Source organism: Astatotilapia calliptera, chromosome 11, assembly GCF_900246225.1.
Source record: "Astatotilapia calliptera chromosome 11, fAstCal1.2, whole genome shotgun sequence".
Classification (NCBI taxonomy): Eukaryota; Metazoa; Chordata; class Actinopteri; order Cichliformes; family Cichlidae; genus Astatotilapia; species Astatotilapia calliptera.
The window spans coordinates 36,539,455-36,560,781 of NC_039312.1; the positions used below are offsets into that span (position 1 = coordinate 36,539,455).

Sequence of the window (21,327 nt, forward strand, 5' to 3'; positions counted from 1 at the left end):
GTCCCCACAAACATTTTTTTTCTGTTTCTGTTGTTTTGTAGCATGTTTATATCTGCTGGTGTTTTCTTAGATCACACCTACAGGTGTTAATGTTTACATGTTCACTTATCCTTATTAGGATAATCAGGATAAGAGAATGAACGTGGACTCTGCTGTTCTAAGTTGAACAGCAGAGTGCAGCTCACACCTGTACTTCCTGATGAAAGGCTCAGCGGCTTTATTCAGAGGAGTTTGGGATCAATCACACTAACTCCGGTGTAACATCTTCCACTTAGTTTGGCACTTTTGCAGTAAAATATTTTCTACAATAATCCGTTTGATGTGTCAGCAACACCAGAGAACATGAAATCATGGAAAACTTCTTTATTGACTTAAAAAACAAAAAGACAACATAATATTAAATCTTCTGAACGTTAATATTTACAGATTTTTTATGGACAGTAAACACATCAGTGTTTGCTTTCTTTTATTTTTAATAAAAGACGCGTTGCTTTTTCATTGGATAAGATCTTCTGACTGGTTAATATCAGTCTTCCGTTTCATTGGCTGCTTCTGTCTCAATGGGTGGGGCTTCATCCTCTGAGCTGGTCTGACGTGCTGCTGTCCGAAACAAATGCATCAAATCCCGAAACCTGCGGGACACCTGAAGACACGACAAGAAGTTAATAAAGTGAGCAGTTGACAAACCGACCAATCATGCTGGAAGAACACTGAACAGCCAATCACCTCGCTGGGAGTCTTGTTGCCGAGCAGGCTGGAAATGGCCTGAAATGTGTTCTGATTGGCTCCTTCTTGCTGACATGTCTTCAAGATGACCCGGTCTGCTTCTCTGAAAAATAAACAAACAGTCAGGCCTTCCATAGGTGCCTCCTAACTCCTTTTCCTAATCACCTTTCCTTCGTCGAGGTGAAAGAAAGTACCTTGTCCACAGGATCACTTTCTCCCCGCTTGCAGTCAGAGAAATGTTTTTGGCACAGACAGGGAGGTCAGGAGGAAGAGGAGCTAACCGAGGAGGAGTGCAGAAGGCTGCAGACGTGGAGGAAGCTGTAGTGGAGGGCGAAGCTACAGAGGAGGAAGTAGAGATCGTGGAGGTGCAGGTAGAGGTGATGGAGAGGGTCACAGGTGGCGGTTGCAGTGTCTCCTCTCTCCTGCTCCTCTTTGCTGCTGGGCTCTGTTCCTTTTTCCTCTCCTCCTCTTCTTCCTCGCCCTCCTCTTCCTCCTCTTTTGTATCAGCCAGTGGAAACGAGCCTTCCCATGATGCATCACACCGATCTGTCAACACAAACAATAAAGTTATTTAAAGCAAACACGCACCTGTCTGCTAAAGGACCAACAGAGGATCGTGTGACATACCTGGCAGGGGACTGTCGTCGCCCCCCTTCAGGTCCAGGTCTTTGTTAGCTGGTTCATCATGGGTAGCACTTATCTGAGAGTAGAGTGGGTCCAGACTCTTCATGGCCCTGGACACGCCCCCTGAGGTCTAAAGGAGAGATGAACAGGTAATTCAGGTGTAATTCTTTCTACGCGTTTCACCTCTGGTGAAACATACAGACATACCTTATTGCCATGGCAGCGGGTGCATCCTTTCCTCTTGTGTTTCTGGATCTTTGAATCACGACAAGGGCAGACCCAGTCTTTATCGGACCAATCACAGCCCTGCAAAGAATAGTGTAAATCTGTCCAATCACAGGGTTGAAAACAGTAACAATGTAAATCTGACCAATCACAGGGCTGAAAACACAGCTGCTCATTGTGACAGGACGTCAGCAGAAATAAGCAAACAATCCTGGATCCCGACTTCCAAAAGATCTGGAGTCATAACGGATCCAGATTTCCAAAAAAACAGACGTGGAATCTGACTTTGGAACGCTGTGGATTGTGTTTTTCTACAAACGACCTGGAGTACAGCTCTCCCCTAAAAGATTGATAAAAAGGAGCAGAGACAGGAAATAATCTGACCCCCTTCAGACCTTGTAGTTTCTGTGAGAGTCCATCTTCCTTCTCTGACGCCGGTTTGTCATTGGTTGGATCTTATGTCCCTCCTCTTCCTCTTCTAGTTCTGGCAACGTCACCTCCTCAAACCCGCCACTGGCCCCGCCTCCTGAATTTTGGCTGACGCCCTCTCCACCTTCCAACCCGCCGCCTCCATCTTCTGGCCAATGGGTTTCTTCAAACTGTCCAGGATGCGCTGGAGGTGGGCGGAGCTCGTCAAAAAACACCCAGAATTCAGCTTGTAAATGGGTGTGGCCTTTGAGCAGCATAGACATCTGAGCTTTGAGCTGAAAACATGAAACAGCTGAGATTAGCACAGGTTAGTTCCACCTGTCTGGTTAATCTGGTTCAAAGACCTCGTACCTCGTGGACGCTGGTGGGACTGAGGTCCTGGCCTATCTGCAGAGCTTTGATAATCTTCTGGTAATGCGACGGATTGTCTCCAAAGCTGATCTCCAGCTGTCGAAGGAAACGGCGGCTGCGCTCAAACGCCTGCTGCTCGTCGAACTGCAGAAGCATGAAGAGTGAAAACACCGTTAAATTCTTGTGACCTGCGAATGGACGGAGGCATGACGTGAACTCGTTGTTACTGAGCTAAAAAGCTGCAGTGATACGGATACTTGCACGGAGCACATGAAATGAGGCACGGGGACGTTTGTTTATTCAAACTGCGCCGCTCGAGTTCTGCAGCACACCGCTGACATGCAGTTTTTTTACTTCCTGTTTAAGAATCCATAGTGCTTTGTTCTGATGCTGGAACGCCATCTGTAACTGCACGATGGCAGACTGAGTGCGTGCACTCATGCCCCAGCTCGCCCGAACAGATGGGCACAGTCCAAACATGCTCGAGCATGGCGGCCTGTACAGAGGAAGCAGTTGCGTCAGCCTCTACAGACATTCACTGTCCTGCTGGCAGCTACGGCAACTCTTAAGGTGGAATGCTTCGCTGTATGAGCTAAATCAATCGGCGCACCTTAAAAAAAGAAAACGATTGATGATTCTTGTCTAAGGAGCTTGGAAAGAAAAGCGTCTGGACTTCTTTAAGTTGCTTGAAGACATTTCACCTCTCATCCGAGAAGCTTCTTCAGTTCTAAGAGTCAAATGTGGAGAGTCCCAGATTTAAGCCCTGTGATCAATGATACTCTAAAGAAACTCTGCCCTTTGTGAACATGGAGATAAAAGGAGCGTCATCCTTCAGCTGTTCTCTCCTCTCATTAGGAAACTCTTCAGCCTCCTAACAGGTTCTCACATGAGGGGCTCTGTGATTGGCTGAGGCTGACTTTAACTTTAGTCGGAGCTTTAGGGATTAGAGATTTGTAAAAACACCAGTGTTGGGTAAGTTACTTTAAAATAGTAACTTAGTTACATTACTAGTTACTTCTCTCAAAAGTAACTCAGTTACTTCAAGTTACTCGTTACTTTCAAAGTAACTAGTTACTAGGGAAAGTAACTTTGATTTTACTCAGAATTTTCTTGTTAATGTGTTGCTTCCATAACTTTGCCAGTCTTCTAGCTTGCGTACTTGCCACAAGTGCACTGTGCCACCTAACAATAGAAAGAAAAAGATAATGTGCATATTTCCACGAGAGAAATCCCACGCCTGGACCGTCATTGACTACTGCCATGATTCTAGCCTACGTCACAGCGTCATGTGCGCCTTTTACATCCAACACAAAAACTGCAGTCGTGGTGCTTTCGATTGTACTCAGAAATTCTGCCTTCTGAATTGGAAGATGTAGGTTAGGGCTGCTCAATTAATCGAATTTTAATCACGATTACGATCTGGGCTTTCAACAATCATTAAAAACGACTGAGCCGATTATTAGCACCTCCCTCGTACTTTACTCTCGCGCTGCTCCGTGTGGTAAATCGAGTGCACCGCTCTCCATTTCGAACACGCGTCACAACAATTAAGAGGACCCGAGGGAAGCTCGGAAAGCTAAGCAGAAGTTATTTGGAGAGGAGAGTGACTGCTGTTGGTTGAAAAGAGAGGTAAAAAAAACAAAACTTCAGTGGTGTGGAAACATTATGGGTTCGCGGAGTCAGACGTGGATCAAGTAGACAGTGTGTAAACTTTGCTAGGATGTAGTAGCTGCACCACAGAGCAACACTGCAAAGTTCACTAAACATAGATGTTTACATTTTTCATTTATTTCTTATATTGCAAACATTTGCACTGTTATCAGTATTTGCACACTATTTTATATTATTTTTTAAAGTCATTATTCAACACATTGTTATTGTTAACCCTTTAAAGCCAGTCAGAGCAGCACGCTCCGTTTTGCCTAACCATTTTTAAATCCCTGTAGAACCTGAACCATGTAAGCTAGCGCAATAATTTGTTTTGCATATGAAACCGGAGGAGTTGTACTTGCATCTTATGCCATCAGCTTGTCCTCGGTCATGGTTTCCTTCCACATAAAGCTTTGCAAAAATTGCATAAAAAGCACTTGCAGCAACAAAAACATAATATTCCAGAAACACGCTTTGCCGATCCATCAGCTGTTCTTAACACTTCCCACTTTGAAAAAGACGTCAACAGGAACTATCGCATTTCCTGCCTGAAACCAGAAGTGATGTCATTTTCGCAGAAAATCTAGTTTTTTACTTGTAGGCCTTAAAAGCCTATACTAGTGTTTTTATAAGTCATGTTTGACTTTTCTGAATAGTTGCTGGGATGCTTAGGACTCATATTGCACTGCTGGAAATAGTTTATTTTGATGCACCTGCTGTTTTCTTTGCAAATTTGCAGCATAGGATTGTTTTTTTGTTTTTCCTGCAGTATATAAAAATTGCTGTATCTCCAAAATAAAACTATGAAGACACTCAAAATAAATTTCCTGTTGTTGTAAACTATTTTTTGCAACTTTTTTTGTATTTAAAGTTTTGAGGGATAAACCTCTTAAATTTCTCCAAGTAGAAATATATGTAAAAAAACAAAAACTATTTTCAATTTTTTTTGTAGTTTATTGCACTTGTTTGCAATTAATGTTGTTACTATGGACTTAATGCATACATATTATTAAAATATGGGCTATAACAGTTGTATTGATGTATAGCAACTTGAAATGCTCCCACAAATGGCACTACAGCATGTAAAAAAAATAATATAAGCTCTGGCGGACTTGGTTCTATGGTAGGTCTTAAAGGGTTAAATAAATATCGTCAAATAATCGTGATCTCAATTTCAGTGAAAATAATCGTGATTATCATTTTTGCCATAATCGAGCAGCCCTAATGTAGGTAACACCAGACTGCAGATTAGCTGCATACAGGGCTGGACTGGGACAAATAAATCGTCCCGGGCATTTTGACTAGAGACCGGCCCACCATTATAGGAAAAATCATAAAGCCTTTGAATGAAAATAAACACTGTTGTGACAGTGATGTACACTGTTTTGATGGTATATATGCATCGATCTATCAATCGTTTGTTGTAAGATTCAGATAATTATTTTTTAAAAGCTAGACATTTTAAATGAGAATAAGAAAGAAAAGTATTTCTTTGTGCCCCCCTTTCCCTGTTAATGCCCTACATGCCCCCCTGGCAACACTTTGCTAGATCCGCACCTGCACAGTTACCAGCTGTCAGCTACTTAGAAAAGGATCCTGGTGTTATTTGTCTCTCAGAAACAGTTCATAACTTCAACTCATTCATGTCACCTAAAAGGTAAACCTGTTTCTCCATCACAGCTCTGATGATCCAGTAAGGACGTCTCCTGGTTTCATCTTCATGTTTCCCTCTCACCAGATAACCAAACCATATCATGACCAGCAGCTTTTTTGCAGCTGTGGCTCCAGCAAACATCAGCTGATACTAGAAATTAATATTAAATAAATTCTAACAACAGCTTAAACGTGCTGCTGTTGTTTAACGCGACATCCGCTGGTTTCCTCTTTCGGCGCAAAGTGAGCGATAAACAAACAAGAGAGCCGATCAGCTGATCACTGATCAGTTTTCATGATTGAAGTAGAAACAGGAGAGGGAGGATGAGAGGATGAGAGAAGAAGAGGCAGCTGTGCAGCAAAGACACAGAATAACTGCAGCTTTGTGCTTTTTTCATTGTAGCTGAATTACGGGACAAACTGTTCCCTTTCACCTCAATAAGAAACGCGTAATATTTTCTCTGAATACCAGACGGGAAGGTTGGCAACTCTAATAACTTATGAACAAAATAAAGTTCAACATCAGTAACTTCATAGCACCACCCAGCTGTATAGAAACTCCGTCATGCTAGCTGGCACGCAGTACGGAAAAAGTCAGCATAACGAAAATAAACTCCACCTAAACTTGGTTCATATCTGACCCAGAGAGACTGCAGGTCATAACTTCTTACCTGAAGTTCAGTTCACACTTGGACCGGCGGCCGCCTCGGGTCTCTTTTCCTTCTGCGTCCCTTTTCCTTCATCCACCTGCTGGCCTCCACCACTTGCTAATGTTACTGAATCCGTGGAAGCTCCGCGACAGCCACCACACGAAGTAACGAGTAACGAGCCTATCTGAATCCCAGTAACGACTAACGCGTTCCTGATTTTGGCTTAATAACTAGTTACCGTGCTCGTTACCACAATAATAACGTAGTTACTGTAACGCGTTACTTAATAACGCGTTAGTCCCAACACTGAAAAACACATTTTGAATTCATCACTTGGAGCCTTTATGAGGAAACTTAATGAACATGTAGCTGATGCTGAAATGCAATTGTGTGGGTTGCCATGACAACACCAGAAGCCAGCGCCTGAGATCGTTATATTGTTTTGCTTTATTTAGTATTCATGTTTGTGTACACTTACAGTGGAAAAGGATCATCTTTGAGTCCAGTGATACATTTTTTCTTACAAAAGAAAGTTTCTGTGAACATGATTGTGGAGTAGTCACCTCCTCCGGAGTCACAGGAACAACAAGTTGTGAGCGGCAGAGACAAGACTGACTTTTAGGGCTCTTCAACTTTTCTACTGCTGGTTTACAAAGCGTACACGGTAAAATTATGCTTGTTAAATTGTTAAGCACTTGTGCACTTTGTTAAAAGACATAAGTGTCTGAAACAGATGTTGTATGTGCCAATGGTATTATTTTACTTGCTTCTAGTTTTCATGGTGCTCCATGATTGTGAGAGGAAATAAAAAAGGAATTGTGGACATCAGTAAGAAGCGTGGATTTTTTTTTTTTTTTTTACCAGAGTTGATACAGAACACCTTGGGCTGTCATCAACAGGAAAACCAGCGAGTTTAACTCCAATGATAAAAACCACACGAGCTGCTCACCAGTCCACACAGTAGCGCCTGGTCAGGATGCAGAAAAGCGGCGAAGTCTTGGAGGAGGTCTGTCCGGTTTCCCAGGATGCAGCGCAGTTTCCTGAACAGCTGCATCACTTCCTGTCCATCTCCCACCTGCTCAAACTCACTCAGCAGAGACACAAACTCCTCCACCTGCTCAGGTACATCATGCAGTGCCTCACGCACCTGTCGACACACAGGAGGAACATCATGAGCCCACATGTTCTAAGGAGAGATGGTGATTACTGTTGCCATAAAAACAAACAAAGTGAAGACCGGCCCCCTCGTACAGACTGTACGAACTTGAACGAGCGCCACGCCACGCCAGTAAAATCAAATGTCACTATTAAAGGAAACACCAACTCCACCACCTATATTTTAGGTATCTTATTCCACAGTTTTTCTAATTTTTCTATGTAACTTTGCACTGTCCACTTTCTGCTGTAACAAAAAAATTTCCTACGTGTGGGACTAATAAAGGTTATCTTATCTTACTTTTACTGCCCTCCAGTGTCCGTGTGGCGGCACTACAGATTCCACTTACATTGCCCCATCAATCTTTCCCTCTCATTCACCCACAGACGTCGTGCTGCTGTGGTCACTCCTCCTAGCTCCTTCTAACACGCAGAACAACGAAAGCTAGACACAAATCCCGGGAGACGCGATGCGGGAGTCATTAACGATGCTGTTATTTATGATCCTCAGAGATTACAATGCTAACAATAATCCATGCAAACACGAACCAAAGAGCCCGAAGGGAAGACCGGACACGTTGCACCGTTTATGTGCCGAAGCAAAAGCAGCTGAACATCAATGACGTTCTCATCCAGGTGATGATTCACAGGTGAAACCACAAACATGACCACGAGCACAGTGTGTGGTAAATTGACTGATTCTTATATAGCGCTTTTCTACTCTCCTGGAGTACTCAAAAGCGCTCTATACAACACATTCACATTCTGATAGGCACTGACTCTAAACTGAGTGCTTTTCTAACGACATTCACACTCCGACAGATGCATCGGAGAACATCAATATCTTCCACAAGGATATTTGGCATGCAGACTGGAGGAGCCAGCGATCCACCAACGTTCCAATCAGTAGTTGACCTGCTCTACCTCCCACATGGTGGAGGGGTGGGTGGAGACCTATCAAGTGATCATTCACTAAAATCTGACCAATCCTGCTGGAGGAGCAGCCACGAACGTTTTCTCATTTATCACAAGAAACGCAGGAAACTGAAAGGAGGTTCGGAGGCGATGATGTCAGCGTCTGGAGAGACCACGTGTGCAAAGATGGGAGCTCAGCAAACAGCGGGACGATTTAACGTCCATTGCTCACCCTGCTGAGGTAACTCTGTGCGAACGCCATGTCTTTGCTCTCTCTGTGCGGGTCGTTGTCCAGGATGTTTTCGTCATACAGCAGCAGCAGTTTGGCGCCATCTTTGCTGTGGCGCTCCTGACGGCTCCTCCTGAGGCCACGATGAGGTTGGCTTCGGCCTGCAGAGATGACAGAAAATAAGAAACACGAAGTATTCGGTCACAGATGGCGAGTGTTTTAAACGGTGTTCAGACGCAGACCCACCTCGTCCTCGTCCGGGACATCGCCCCCCTACTCCTCCAGGCGTCCGCTCTCTGGACGGCGTCTCCTCGTCTAAACCCGCTTTTTTGCTCCGCCCCTCCCCTGAGTCCTCTCCTTTTGGCCCCTCCTCCTCTTCCTCTTCCTCCTCCTGCGACCCAGGAGAGGTGGGAGAGTGCTCCTCCTCTGAGTCGCCATCTGTACAGAGCCGCTGCTCCGCCGCAAGCCACGTCAGCTGCTTCATTGTCTCCTAAAGGTCAAAGGTCAGAGATTATCCAAACCCTTGGCACCTCATCAGCATAACTTTTCTTTTCAGCCGTGCTTTTAATATTTTTAAACAAATCCAAACGCCTCCTCGTGAAAACAGATTTCACTGCCGAGAGTTACCGATATCTAAATCAGTGAATACCAATCATTCACAAACGTCTCCCTGAAGACGTCGGTCCTTCAGTTTGTTTTGGTTTACTTTAAAGACCAAACTGGTCTTCATTAACGTTCATGTTTCTTCAGACTGTGTCCTCTGGATTCAAACCCAGCCAAGGGTTTGGTGAGGTTTTTCTCAGAAACACCGTTCTCAAACACACTGAGCATCATCCTACTCTTACTTAAACTTGATCATGCTGTTGTAACCAGTGATGGTTATAATGGCGTTACAAGTAACGGCGTTACTAACGGCATTACTTTTTTCAGTGATGAGTAATCTAACTAATTACTATTCCTATCGTTACAACGCTGTTACAGTTACTAACAAGAAAATGCGGCGCAGTCCGTTACTATTTGTCAACAAACAGATGGTTGAAGCTGTGAGATGTGAGAGATTAGCGTGTTTGGAGAGTGTAGTTAATGTGTTGTCTTGTGTAGTTAGTGTGTATCGTTGTGGATAGTTTTGTGTTGTGTGTCAGAACAATGAGGCGACTGCTGTCTCCAGGTAGAAACAGGAGTGACACACCTGCTGCTGTCAGACCTGCAGGTATCAGGCTGTGATGTTCTCCTTTATAGTGGACAGAAATTATTGTTTTGGAGAGGCACAAATAATTTGTGTGGCATTTTACTGAAGAACAGCTGATTGTTCTCTAAATAGTTTGAAATGGTTATTTAAAAAATCAAGGTAAAAGGTAAATGGCTGCAAATAACTTTGTTTGCAAAACTTGTGCATAGGATTTTAAAATTGGCAATTTATATTTGCATTTCAAGTTATGAAATATGATTCATTAAACATGTTTGTGGTTGTTACAGTGAAAATATCACTTTTTCTACTCTGATTTTATATTTTTTGTTTGATTTTAGATCAATTGTGTTAATACAGTAGTCAAAATGAAAACACAACTGTAAATTCAGAGACGTGAGGTTGTGCTGAAAAGGACGATACCAAACAAAGTAAATAGTTTTTAAAGGTGAAATGTGGAGGGAAAATCAAAAGTAGTTAAAAATGGTCAATTACACCCTGGACCCCAGAGGGTTAAACGTTTTTTAAAGTAACGCAATAGTTACTTTTCAAGTAATTAATTACTTTTAGAATATTGTAACTCAGTTACTTTTTTGAAGAATTAACTAGTAACTATAACTAATTACTTTTTCAAAGTAACTTGCCCAACACTGGCTGTAACACAAATGTCCATTTTAGGATCAATAAAGTCTCTGTCTATCATTTCAGCAGCTGTTTGTGCTGATGAGCTTCTACTGAAAGGAAAGAAATTTAAAAAATGTTTTCTATTCAGCTTCAGTTTCTGCCTCAGACACAAAAACATGAGAAAATCTTTAGTCTTTGTTTCCTCAAACCTGAACTTTTCTCTCTGTGTCGGAGTAAAAATACATGATCAGAGACAACTTCTGACCAATGAGGAGGCCGGCAATAAAACCCGTTTCACTTTTATTTAAACATCACCAAATCACAACAACAGCTGCCTCAAGGCGCTTTATATTGTAAGGTACACCCTACAATAATACATACAGAGAAAACCCAACAATCATATGACCCCCTGTGAGCAAGCACTTTGGCGACGGCTGATCTGATATCCTCGTGTTGGTGTTGTTCCCAGATCATCATACTAAATATTGTTCCAGGATCAACATTGCAAGTGACCAATCAGAATGTTGTGACGTCATACCTTTGCGACTTCGGGAAAATAATAATAATAATAATAATAATAATAATGGATTGGATTTATATAGCGCTTTTCTAGGCACCCAAAGCGCTTTACAATACCACTATTCAGTCACTCTCACATTCACACACTGGTGGAGGCAGCTACAGGTGTAGCCACAGCTGCCCTGGGGCAGACTGACAGAAGCGAGGCTGCCATATCGCGCCATCGGCCCCTCTGGCCAGCACCAGTAGGCAAGTAGGGTAAAGTGTCTTGCCCAAGGACACAACGACCAGGACAGAGAGCCCAGGGATCGAACCGGCGACCTTCCGGTTACAGATGCGATTCCCAACCCCCTGAGCCACGGTCGCCCCACCACACGAAAAACCGGCGTAAAACAAAAAACTGTACTTAAGCTGCGTGAAACCGCCTCTGTCCGCCGATCAACGGACCCTGACCCTTTAATAAACAGTAAGCAGAATTGATATTGTCCTTGCAACATTGGAATTTCATAAATGCACGAATGGCTTGGCGCGCAAAGGAATAATGTCACAATAATGTGATTGGTCACTTGCAATGTTGAACCTGGAACAACATTTTCATGATGGTCTGGGAACAACACCAGCACGAGGATATCAGATCATCCCTTTGGCGACAGTGGGAAGGAAAAACTCCCTTTTAACAGGAAGAAACCTCCAGCAGAACCAGGCTCAGGGAGGGGCGGGGCCATCTGCTGTGATTGGTTGGGGTGAGAGAAGGAAGACAGGATAAAGACATGCTGTGGAAGAGAGACAGAGATTAATAACAAGTACGATTGTAGGGTCTACCTTACGATAATAAGCGCCTTAAGGTGACTGTTGCTGTGATTTAGCGTGAGTAGCGGTTTAATTACTGCCAACATGAAGGCCTGCGGTACGTAGCCATTAATGAGCATAAACAACACTAAATCGCAAAAGGTGGAAACTTTTAAGGTAGACTTTCTATCTACCTGTAACTCTGGAACCGACAGAACAGACTCCTCTGATGCTGATGACATCACTTCTTCCTCATCTTCATCCTGTGTGAGGTCATCAAAGTCCTCATCATCATCATCATCTCCATGTCGGTCCTGATCTTCGTCCTTATCCTTCCCTCCACTGTCGTCTCTCGCTCCACTCCTCTCCTCCCTCTGTCTCCCTTCCTCTTCCTCTCCACCCTGCTCATTCTCACCTGCTTCGCCTCCTTCTCCCCCCTCTCCTCCCCGTCCCCACTGCTCCTGCTCCTGACCATTGTTTTCTCCTCCATTCAAACTGACACCAATAACAATTGCCTTTTCCTCCTGTTCCTGTCTCTGCTCCTCCCGCCTCTCCTCTTCTTCCACATCTCCTGTACATGACGTCAGGCTGAGTGTTGATACCAAGACCATGCTCTCCTCTTCCTGCTTTAGCTTTTCCTGCTTAGAAAAGACCTCTTCCTGCTGCCCATTGATTGGCCCGTGGATGTGATGCTCCAAAACATTTTGGGGGGAGGTGGGAGGAGCTGGGGGAGTCCACACCATCTGGAGGAGGAGGCAGCCCGGCTTCAGTGTGTTTGTAGTGCTAGGACTTGTGAGAGAGGGAATGGGCAGTAGAAGTGTCGAGGGGGTGGGGCTCTCCTGTGCAGACACGGTATGTGGTGTATTTTGGCCAATAGGAAGGCAGGACTGCATCACCTTGGCACACACGGGGTGGGCGGGGCCTGGATGAGCAGCAGTCAGTGGGACCGCTCCAGAGATAGAAGCTGGTGCCAATGGTAGGGCTCCTGACACAGCAGTGGGGGCAGAAAATAACGTGACACCTGAAACAGGTAAAAAGCGCATGTCCACCTGTTTCTCTCCGTGTGGCTCCACCGGCAGATCCTCCTGTGCTTTGGCGAGTGGCAGCAGAGATTCATTATGAGCCAGTGCGAAGACGCGCCTGTGGGTGCGGGGGCGGGGGCGGTAACTGTTGATATAATTGGGGTGGAGCCTGAGAGTGCAGCTTGGAGGAAGCCAGGAGGGGTAACGGGCATCTGAGCGGGTCTTCTGGATGCTTGGGCGACTGTTCTGCAGACGAGAATAATGGGATAACAATCTGTGCCTCAGATTATGATGTTTGAGCAATACTCGTATAGCAGCGCATGAAACTACACAAAGTTTCTTTTTGTTATAGTTCTGAGACACAAAATCTGAATCAACAGGTCACGCTTAAAGAAAAACTTTAGATTGGAATTGGCTGGCAGGTTCAAACTGGTCCTTTCAAAAACTAAACCGGCAAATTTTGCTCCCAGCAGATTTGTACCTGGGTCTGAATGGATGTAGACAGAGCCACACAATAAAGGGGAATTCTATTATAGGTGTGGATCTGGATCACGATCGGGATTAGCTGTTCAAACCTTGAGCCAGTTTGGCATGTTTTCACCATCTCTGTCCACCGGGGGGCGCTGGTCCTCCTGCTGGACTCTGCTGCAGGCGAGTGGCAGCGGCGGGACGACGCCCTTCGTCACAAATGTCTGAAAAGAACCACAAAGTTGGGCCCCGAGTCATTCATTTGAAATGTAACGTTCGCTAATGATGTCACACGGTGCATAGTGAGGTCACTCTGATGTCACCTTGATGACATTGTCAGGTGCTCTTGGGCTGCTCATCTCTCTGACGTGCTTCCTGAAGTTCCATCGACTCTTACAGAGCAGGTATGAACTGATAAGCTCGTCGGACTGAAATGCTCCCTCGAAGTGTTTCAGGCCGAGAACGATGAGACTGCACAGAGGCAGGATGGGAAATATGTTTTTACTGAGTTCAATGAAGAACAGAAGCCATAAATTTACACAAAGTGCATGTGAAAAAATAAAATGTAGGAAGTGTGTGTTTTTTACCAATCCTCTCCTGGCGTGTATAATGTTCTCAGGTTCCTGCTGTGGAGGGCGGGGTCTAGGCTACAGACAGGAAGTAGTTCTGGGTATAGGAACACGGGTCGTGTGGCGAACAGCCAGGCGGTGTCGGCAGGCAGCAGAGGGAAGGCAAGACCTAAACAGAACCAGAACAAGAATCTGAACCTGGATCTGTTTGGTGCATCAAACATGGCTGACAGGTAGCTTGCCCTTACTGTTGGTTGCAGGGGTCATCTGGGGGAGCCAGCGTCTGGAGGCTCGAGTGGGAGGAGCAGGTGGAGGCTCGTCCCTCTGCTCCACCTCGTGCAGGAGGTCCAGTGCACCCTGCAGGTTACATGCCCTGAAACAGCTGAAGGCGCAGCCTTGCTCCTGATGGTGGGCGAAGTGCTGCAGCTCCTCCTGATAGTGGAGGTGCTCATTAGTGCTGGTTCAGTTTCATCTTATTCACACAGCAACAAGTCGCCTCAAGGCGCTTTAAACTGTAAGGGCTGGGTTTAAAAAAAATAATGAATTTCCTGATTCAAATCTATTTTAGTCTGAATAAAGCGATCTCGATTCTTTAAAATCCTGAATCGATTGTTAAATATAAATGTATTTTATCACAAATTCCAGAATCAGCTCAAACAGGACATGAGAGCAGAAACACAGAGCGTGGATCGTCCACAGACGCGCCGTTGGGGCTGAAACACACAGATTCTGCAAGTTTCGTCTCTCTGACCAAAACTGACTGAACCAGCAGCCAAAGAAGCTCAAACTTCACGTTTGACAAACATCGTCATGGATTCTCTCTGACTTTGGCTGTTTCACTCCCCACACAGCTCTCTCTCCCTCAGTCCACTCAGAGACCAGTTTACCATCAAATCTGTTTTCTGCATTATTCTCTGCTTATCACGCTCTGCTACTGTGCTCGGTGCTGTCGTCCTCTGACAGCAAAGCCTCATTTCTGCTGTTTAAACTGAAGACATTTAGACTTCAATGATTGCTCAGCTGTGTCTGTAATCAAACCTCTGTGACTCTGCTTCACTCCAGCAGCATCAGGTCATGTTCACATGTTGATTCATGGTTTTCTTCAGTTTTTGATGGACTGCAGAATATTTTTAAGGTTCTCTGCTATAAAAAGCCAGGACAGGAACACCTGCTTCAGACACAAAGACGTCTGCTGTGATGGTCACACCTCTGATGAAGTCTCACAGTGTCAGCTTTGTTTTATAGATACAAAATATGGATATGTGCTGATAGATGATCAGAGTTATAATATTTCAGACTGAGTCTGAATCGAATAGAAAATCAGTAGAAATCAGTAACGACACCCAGCCGCAACTGTAAGGTAGACCATACAATAATAGAGAAAAAACCCCAACATATGACCCCCTATGAGCAAGAACTTTGGTGACAGTGGGAAGGAAAAACTCCCCTTTGACAGAAAGAAGCCTCCGGCAGAACCAGGCTCAGAAAGGGGCGGGGCCATTTACTGTGACCGATTGGGGGTGAGAGAAGGAAGACAGGATAAAGACATGCCGTGGAATAGAGACAGAGATTAATAACAAGTAATAAGTTCAAGAGCTGAGGAAACGCCCACCAGGTAAGTGCCCACTTGCCCTGTTCAGCTATTGTAGGTATAATTGAGAAGTGTTTACTGACCAGGTAGCGTTTGGTGATGGAGGCTTCATGATTCAGGGCAGCAATGTGGCGACTCAGCAGGTGAACCTGCGTCAGCAGTTGCACATGCTAGGAGAGAAAGGGTCACATGATATCAGGCAAACACACCTGGAGAATAAGTGGGTGAGACAGGTAACCTTCCATACCTGCTGCAGCTGGTGCTGTAGCTGCAGTTTCTGGGTGTGGTCCAGTTGGAGGGAGGGGCCAATGCGACGCGGCAGCACTAAGACAGAAGCAATGGTATTGTGAGGTTGGGTGGGTGTGTCCTTCAGAGTTGAGGAGAGGTGATTGGTCGTGTCCTGCAAGGCTCTCCGCTGCTGCTGAGCTTCGTACTGCTTTCTGACCGTCTGCCGCCGCTCTGTTAGCATGTTGGCTAACGGTGCCTCAAAGCTACGGGCAGCAAATGGAGACACTGTAAGCGAGCGTGTATCACATATTCTGAAGTCTGATACTTAGCCACCGAGTATTTCACGTGTAAGTAGGTGGAGCATCATAGACAAATTGTTTCCTCTCAGCGTGACTCTTCTTCACAAGATCTGTGTGAAGAAGCAGCAGCAGAGGACACTAGTCTTCCTCCCGACCCAAACAGCCACAGCACTTCTCTGCTGTGCCGTCCCAACGGGAGGCAGCACCGTGCGCCACTCCTGTGTGTGTGTGTGTGTGTGCACAGGTGTTCACCTCACGCCTTGAAGTCTCTTCATACATGTTCAGATCACAGCAACTATGATGAAACCACCTTTACATCATATAATCTTGACATCAATGATACAGAGTCAGAATCAGAAAAACTTTATTTATCCCCAAGGGGCAATTAACATACAACAGAGCAGCATGACTTTGAAGATAAGCACAGGGCATAAAGCCTGTGAAGGTTCTCAGTAATCCAGGTCATTGTAGTCTAAGAAGCTTGCAAAGAAAAGCGTCTGGACTTCTTTAAGTTGCTTGAAGACGTTTCACCTCTCATCCAACAAGCTTCTTCAGTTCTAAGGTCAAATAGTGGGGAGTCCCAGATTTAAACCCAGTGGGAGTTTCCCCCCAAAGAGGGACAAAAGGACCCCCTGATGATCCTCTACCTACATCGGAGAGACCAAACAGCCACTTCACCAGCGCATGGCACAACATAGAAGAGCCACCTCCACAGGACAAGACTCAGCTGTCCATCTGCATCTTAAGGATAAAGGATACTCTTTCGAGGATGCCAATGTTCACATTTTGGACAGAGAGGACAGATGGTTTGAAAGAGGAGTGAAAGAAGCCATCTATGTCCACTGTGAGCGACCATCTTTGAACAGAGGCGGGGTTTACGACACCAACTCTCTGCCATCTATAATCCAGTTTTGAGATCCTCCCCAGACGCCTTAACGCCCACTCACATCCTGGGCCATCTGACCTCAGGAATTCGCATGATAAGGTGGGGCCAGGTTTCACAATGAACTCACCCGAAACTCTGGCTGATTGGGACCCACACCCAGTTTCACACCTTGGCTCAGGTGATTAGAGGATCATCAGGGGGTCCTTTTGTCCCTCTGTGGGGGGGTCACTCCCACTAGGTTTATATCTGGGACTCTCCACCATTTGACCTTAGAACTGAAGAAGCTTCTCGGATGAGAGGTGAAACGTCTTCAAGCAACTTAAAGAAGTCCAGACGCTTTTCTTTGCAAGCTCCTTTGACTGTCGGCTTACATCCAGAGTTCTCTGCTGCTTAAATTTTTTTTGTTATGGAAAAAAGACAGGGGTGTTGGACAGATCTATATTTAATTTAAATGAGGATTTACTTAAGTCATCAAGAGTTAACGGTTTTATGACCAAAATTACATTTAACCAACATGAGTTTATTCAAATTTTATTTGCAAGTCCAGTTTGGGTGATGAAATTAAAGATAACACAAGGGAATAAAATAATGCACATTCATGAACGACATCTTTACCTATAGATTTACTTTAAGCTTCATTTCCGACAGATTATGATTAATCATAAAAACTATTTTAAGTTGGAGATGTGAACTTACTTCGAATTATTTATGTTGTAAACTATTAATATAAATCAGGTCACTTTAACCTTGCTGAACTGAGGTAGCATGTTTTTTTTGGATGAAGTGGCCTAATCTGAGTTTTGATCATTTGTTGAATGATTTGACAAGCAGTTGGGCACTATTAGTTTTAGTTCTCCTCAGGGGAAAGTTCTGACAAAAGCTACACCAGAAAAACATGGAGGGTTTGGATAATTGCAGCCTGTCGGTTCTGAAAGGTAGGCCAAGCATATGCATATTTATGCAAATTAATGTCTAAATGAATTTTGTGCTGCACACACTGACAGTGATCCTACATAGAATCAGTTTTATGTTGTCAGATCAATAATATATTTAATTACATTTAAATGTATTTGACAAAATGACCATTTGGAATAGTTTCCTTTTTTTAACAGTGAAATGTATACATTTAAAGAGATGTACAACTTTTATATTTCTGACAGTTACTGACTTTTATTTACAGCTGCCAACATAGATGAGGTGTTGCTCCACACCCTCAGTAGGGATGATTTAAGGGACCTGCTTCCAGGGCCTGAAAATTTTATGAGGAGGAAACAGTTGTGGGCTCATGTTCACAAAGAGGCAAGTTTTTCCGCTTTTGATTTAAAAACACCTAGCACAACACATTTTGTTTAGAACTCCTGTAATATAACTATTTTCGTTTTCTTTTTTAGGATGAAACTAAAGAAAAGGCGTCTCATGGATATCTCACCATGTGACCAGGGAGAAGATTATGATGCAGATTCAAGTGGTGGATCAAACATGCTAGTGTATGTTAGTTTGCCCCCTAACATACACTAATGTGCCACAAACAGGACTTTAATATCACCAACCATTCCCATGTTATTACCGTGTATCCACATGAATGGCCCACCCTGTACTATTGCACCGTGAGCCTAAACCTGCTAGTAACTTGTTTCAGTAGACTTCTTGATGCATTCTCAATCATCCAGGGAAGTAAATCTCCAAAAAATTGATTCTGTTCATCTGGACGTAGCGTTTTCTGGGAGAAACGTTTCGTCACTCATCCAAGTGACTTCTTCAGTCTCAGCTGACTGCAGGTTTCCCCAATCTTATAAACAGTACATTTGCAAAATGACTGAAACAGCCCACTGAGGGAACAATGGTCTGGGAGGTCAGTTCCTTAATATTAATTATGCAAATTCTCATGACCATTGATCAACAACCACTGACCAAAACCCACTGATCAAAGACCTCTGATCAATGGCCATGAGTACCATTCACAGAGAGTTGGGGAATGGCTGCAATCACAGCATTGTAAGACTGTGACAGATGTAACCTTAGGCCCCCTCCTTGATTCAGAGATGGTCTTTCCCTTTTCATGTAAATGGCCTCCTTGACTCCACGCTCAAACCAGCGTTCCTCCCCGTCCAGGATATGTACATCATCATTGAAAGAGTGTCAACTACCACCACTTCCCCTGCCAGTGGCGGACCCCCTCAGACATCGGTGCGTTGGTGGTTCTTTGTGTCCGGGGATGGGCGTCCAGGTACACACCGGCTCACTCCTTGGCGGCCGCTTATCGGGGCCTGGAGCCTGGGGCTCGCTCGGGCCACTTCGGAGGTGGGGTGCCCCCGGCATCTCGGCCTGGGGCTCGGTCACTCAGGCGCGGCTGGCTGCCGGCGGAGCTCACGGGCGCGTCACTGCAACCCCCCCTGGCTTCTGCTCCGCGGCTGCTGAGTGAGCCCTCATCTGGGACTCTCCTCAGCTCTTTCTGGGACAGTGGCACGGCTGCCCCTCTGTTGGTCTTCCTTGGTCTCTTGTGTTCTGGGGGCCTCTGGATGTCTGGAGTTTTGATCTCCTCCATACCTGCTTCATGCCCTGGAGGACGGGGCTGTGGCCCCCCCACACCCTCTAGCAGATCATTACATGAAGGAACCTTTTAAAAACAAGCACGTCCATGCTCATAGGTGTACACACGGGTGATCACACCCACAAACTACACCCTTTTTGGCTCCTACCTCAAAGCACACTGTGTTCTGTTGATCTTATGTGCTGCACAATAATGTTTAATATTTAGTATTTACTGTCATATTCACATATATCATTGTGATGTTGTTTATTCTATTACTCTTGTTCTCTTCTGCTTGCTTTCTTTTTTCTTTCTCAGCAGGTGATCCAGGTGATTGATATATGCATTTTTTTTTCTCTGCCCGTTCTGTTGGTTTTTGTCTTTTGCCCTTCTCCCCCGTCCCTCTTCTCAGCTGTTTCTCTTTCCCTCTTTCTTTCTCCCCTTCTTTCCCCCAGTCAAGTCTGTCCCGTATTCAGTAAGTGAAAATAAAATAAACAATAAAAGGTGAATCAAATGGACCATTACGGCAAGGCTGGGATGGTCAGTTTGGTAAAGTAAATCCGTTGGGCATCTTTCTTTGCCTTTAGACAACAATTCTGATGCAAAAGAGCCAAACGGGACAGGCCAAAAAAAAAAGAAAAAAAAAAGAAAAAAAAAAGGAAAGAGTGTCCACTGGCCTGTAGGTGTAAATAGACTGCAGAGTCCTGGCCTGATGAGGTAGCTCTTCTGTGTTGTGCCATCCTCTTAGCCAGAGGTTGTTTGGTTTCCCCGATGTATAAATCCTGGCAATCCTCCTGCACTTAACAGTGTACACTATGTTACTGTTTGTGTCGGGGGACCCGATCCTTGGGGTGGACCAATTTTTGGCGCAGCATGTTTTGGGGTTTAAAAGCCACAGAGACCCGGTGTTTAGAAAAAATGCAACTCAACTGCTCCAATACTCCTGGGTATGGGATGGTCTAGCCTTCAGATTAGCGTCACTGCTGTCTCGGTGGAGTTTAATAAACTCAACTCTATCTAAAATATAACAGGACACTGGTGTAAACTCTCGACCATCTCACACTTCTGTTTAATTTTTCCTGTTTTCTGTCTGACGTTTATTCAGCTGTGTGAAAAAAACCCGGGGGATTAGTAAAGTTTTATTTTATCTAATCTAATAACTTTAATCTCAGCCAAACCGATTTACTCACGAACAAATAAATGGTAAATGGCCTGTATTTGTATAGCGCTTTACTAGTCTCTAAGGACCCCAAAGCGCTTTACACATTCAGTCATCCACACATTCACACACACATTCACACACTGGTGATGGCAGCTACATTGTAGCCACAGCCACCCTGGGGCGCACTGACAGAGGCGAGGCTGCCGGACACTGGCGCCACCGGACCCTCTGACCACCACCAGTAGGCAACGGGTGAAGTGTCTTGCCCAAGGACACAATGCCCGAGACTGTCCAAGCCAGGGCTCGAACTGGCAACCTTCCACTTACAAGGCGAACTCCAAACTCTTGAGCCACGATCGCCCCGGAGAGAGCAGCTGCTGCCAGATGTTCTAAACATCAGACTCCAGCTGCTTCTCTCTGTGGTTTCATGAAGCTCCAGATGTTTCCATGGGTGATGCGATTGTGGTGATATTTTAAATTTTTTTTAAAAACTGTTTTTTAACATGTGTTTGTATGTTTCTAAGCTGAGCATCATGCACTGGGATGCAACTATCAGTACCGTAAAGCCTGTGGCACGTTGAACTTAGGGCCAGTCTGTGACGGGGGCTCCTCTTCCTCATGCTCCTCCTCCTCAGCCACCACCTCTTCTTCTTCCTGGAGCTGCAGAGGAGAGGAAAACAAGAAAAAGTTTGAAGCTTCGCCCACATACTGACGTTAAAGACTAATCCTGTGAGTGTAAAGTGGCATCGAGTCAAATTTGCGGAAACAAAATAAGAACTCACAGTTTCAAAGAGTTCTTCTAGCAGCTCATTTACTTCCTTCTCTGAAAAACAAGACGCAGAATTCA

The 21,327-nt window shown here is 44.8% G+C and overlaps 1 protein-coding gene across 1 annotated transcript in view; it reads right to left on the minus strand.

Moving 5' to 3' along the window:
* Nucleotides 1-348: 348 nt before the first annotated feature.
* gon4lb (gon-4 like b) overlaps nt 349-21,327 on the minus strand; it is a 28,272-nt gene continuing 7,293 nt past the window's right edge. Inside the window, exons 12-30 of the mRNA XM_026184197.1 lie at nt 21,263-21,303; nt 21,040-21,140; nt 15,623-15,866; nt 15,459-15,545; nt 14,033-14,216; nt 13,803-13,953; nt 13,539-13,686; nt 13,323-13,439; nt 11,920-12,993; nt 8,854-9,097; nt 8,611-8,768; nt 7,258-7,455; nt 2,356-2,499; nt 1,971-2,279; nt 1,558-1,656; nt 1,354-1,480; nt 921-1,272; nt 727-829; nt 349-643 (exon numbers count right to left, since the gene is read on the minus strand). Of these exons, the coding sequence (XP_026039982.1) occupies nt 527-643; nt 727-829; nt 921-1,272; nt 1,354-1,480; nt 1,558-1,656; nt 1,971-2,279; nt 2,356-2,499; nt 7,258-7,455; nt 8,611-8,768; nt 8,854-9,097; nt 11,920-12,993; nt 13,323-13,439; nt 13,539-13,686; nt 13,803-13,953; nt 14,033-14,216; nt 15,459-15,545; nt 15,623-15,866; nt 21,040-21,140; nt 21,263-21,303 (3,998 nt within the window). The 3' untranslated portion in view covers nt 349-526. The remainder of the gene's footprint in view (nt 644-726; nt 830-920; nt 1,273-1,353; nt 1,481-1,557; nt 1,657-1,970; nt 2,280-2,355; nt 2,500-7,257; nt 7,456-8,610; nt 8,769-8,853; nt 9,098-11,919; nt 12,994-13,322; nt 13,440-13,538; nt 13,687-13,802; nt 13,954-14,032; nt 14,217-15,458; nt 15,546-15,622; nt 15,867-21,039; nt 21,141-21,262; nt 21,304-21,327) is intronic.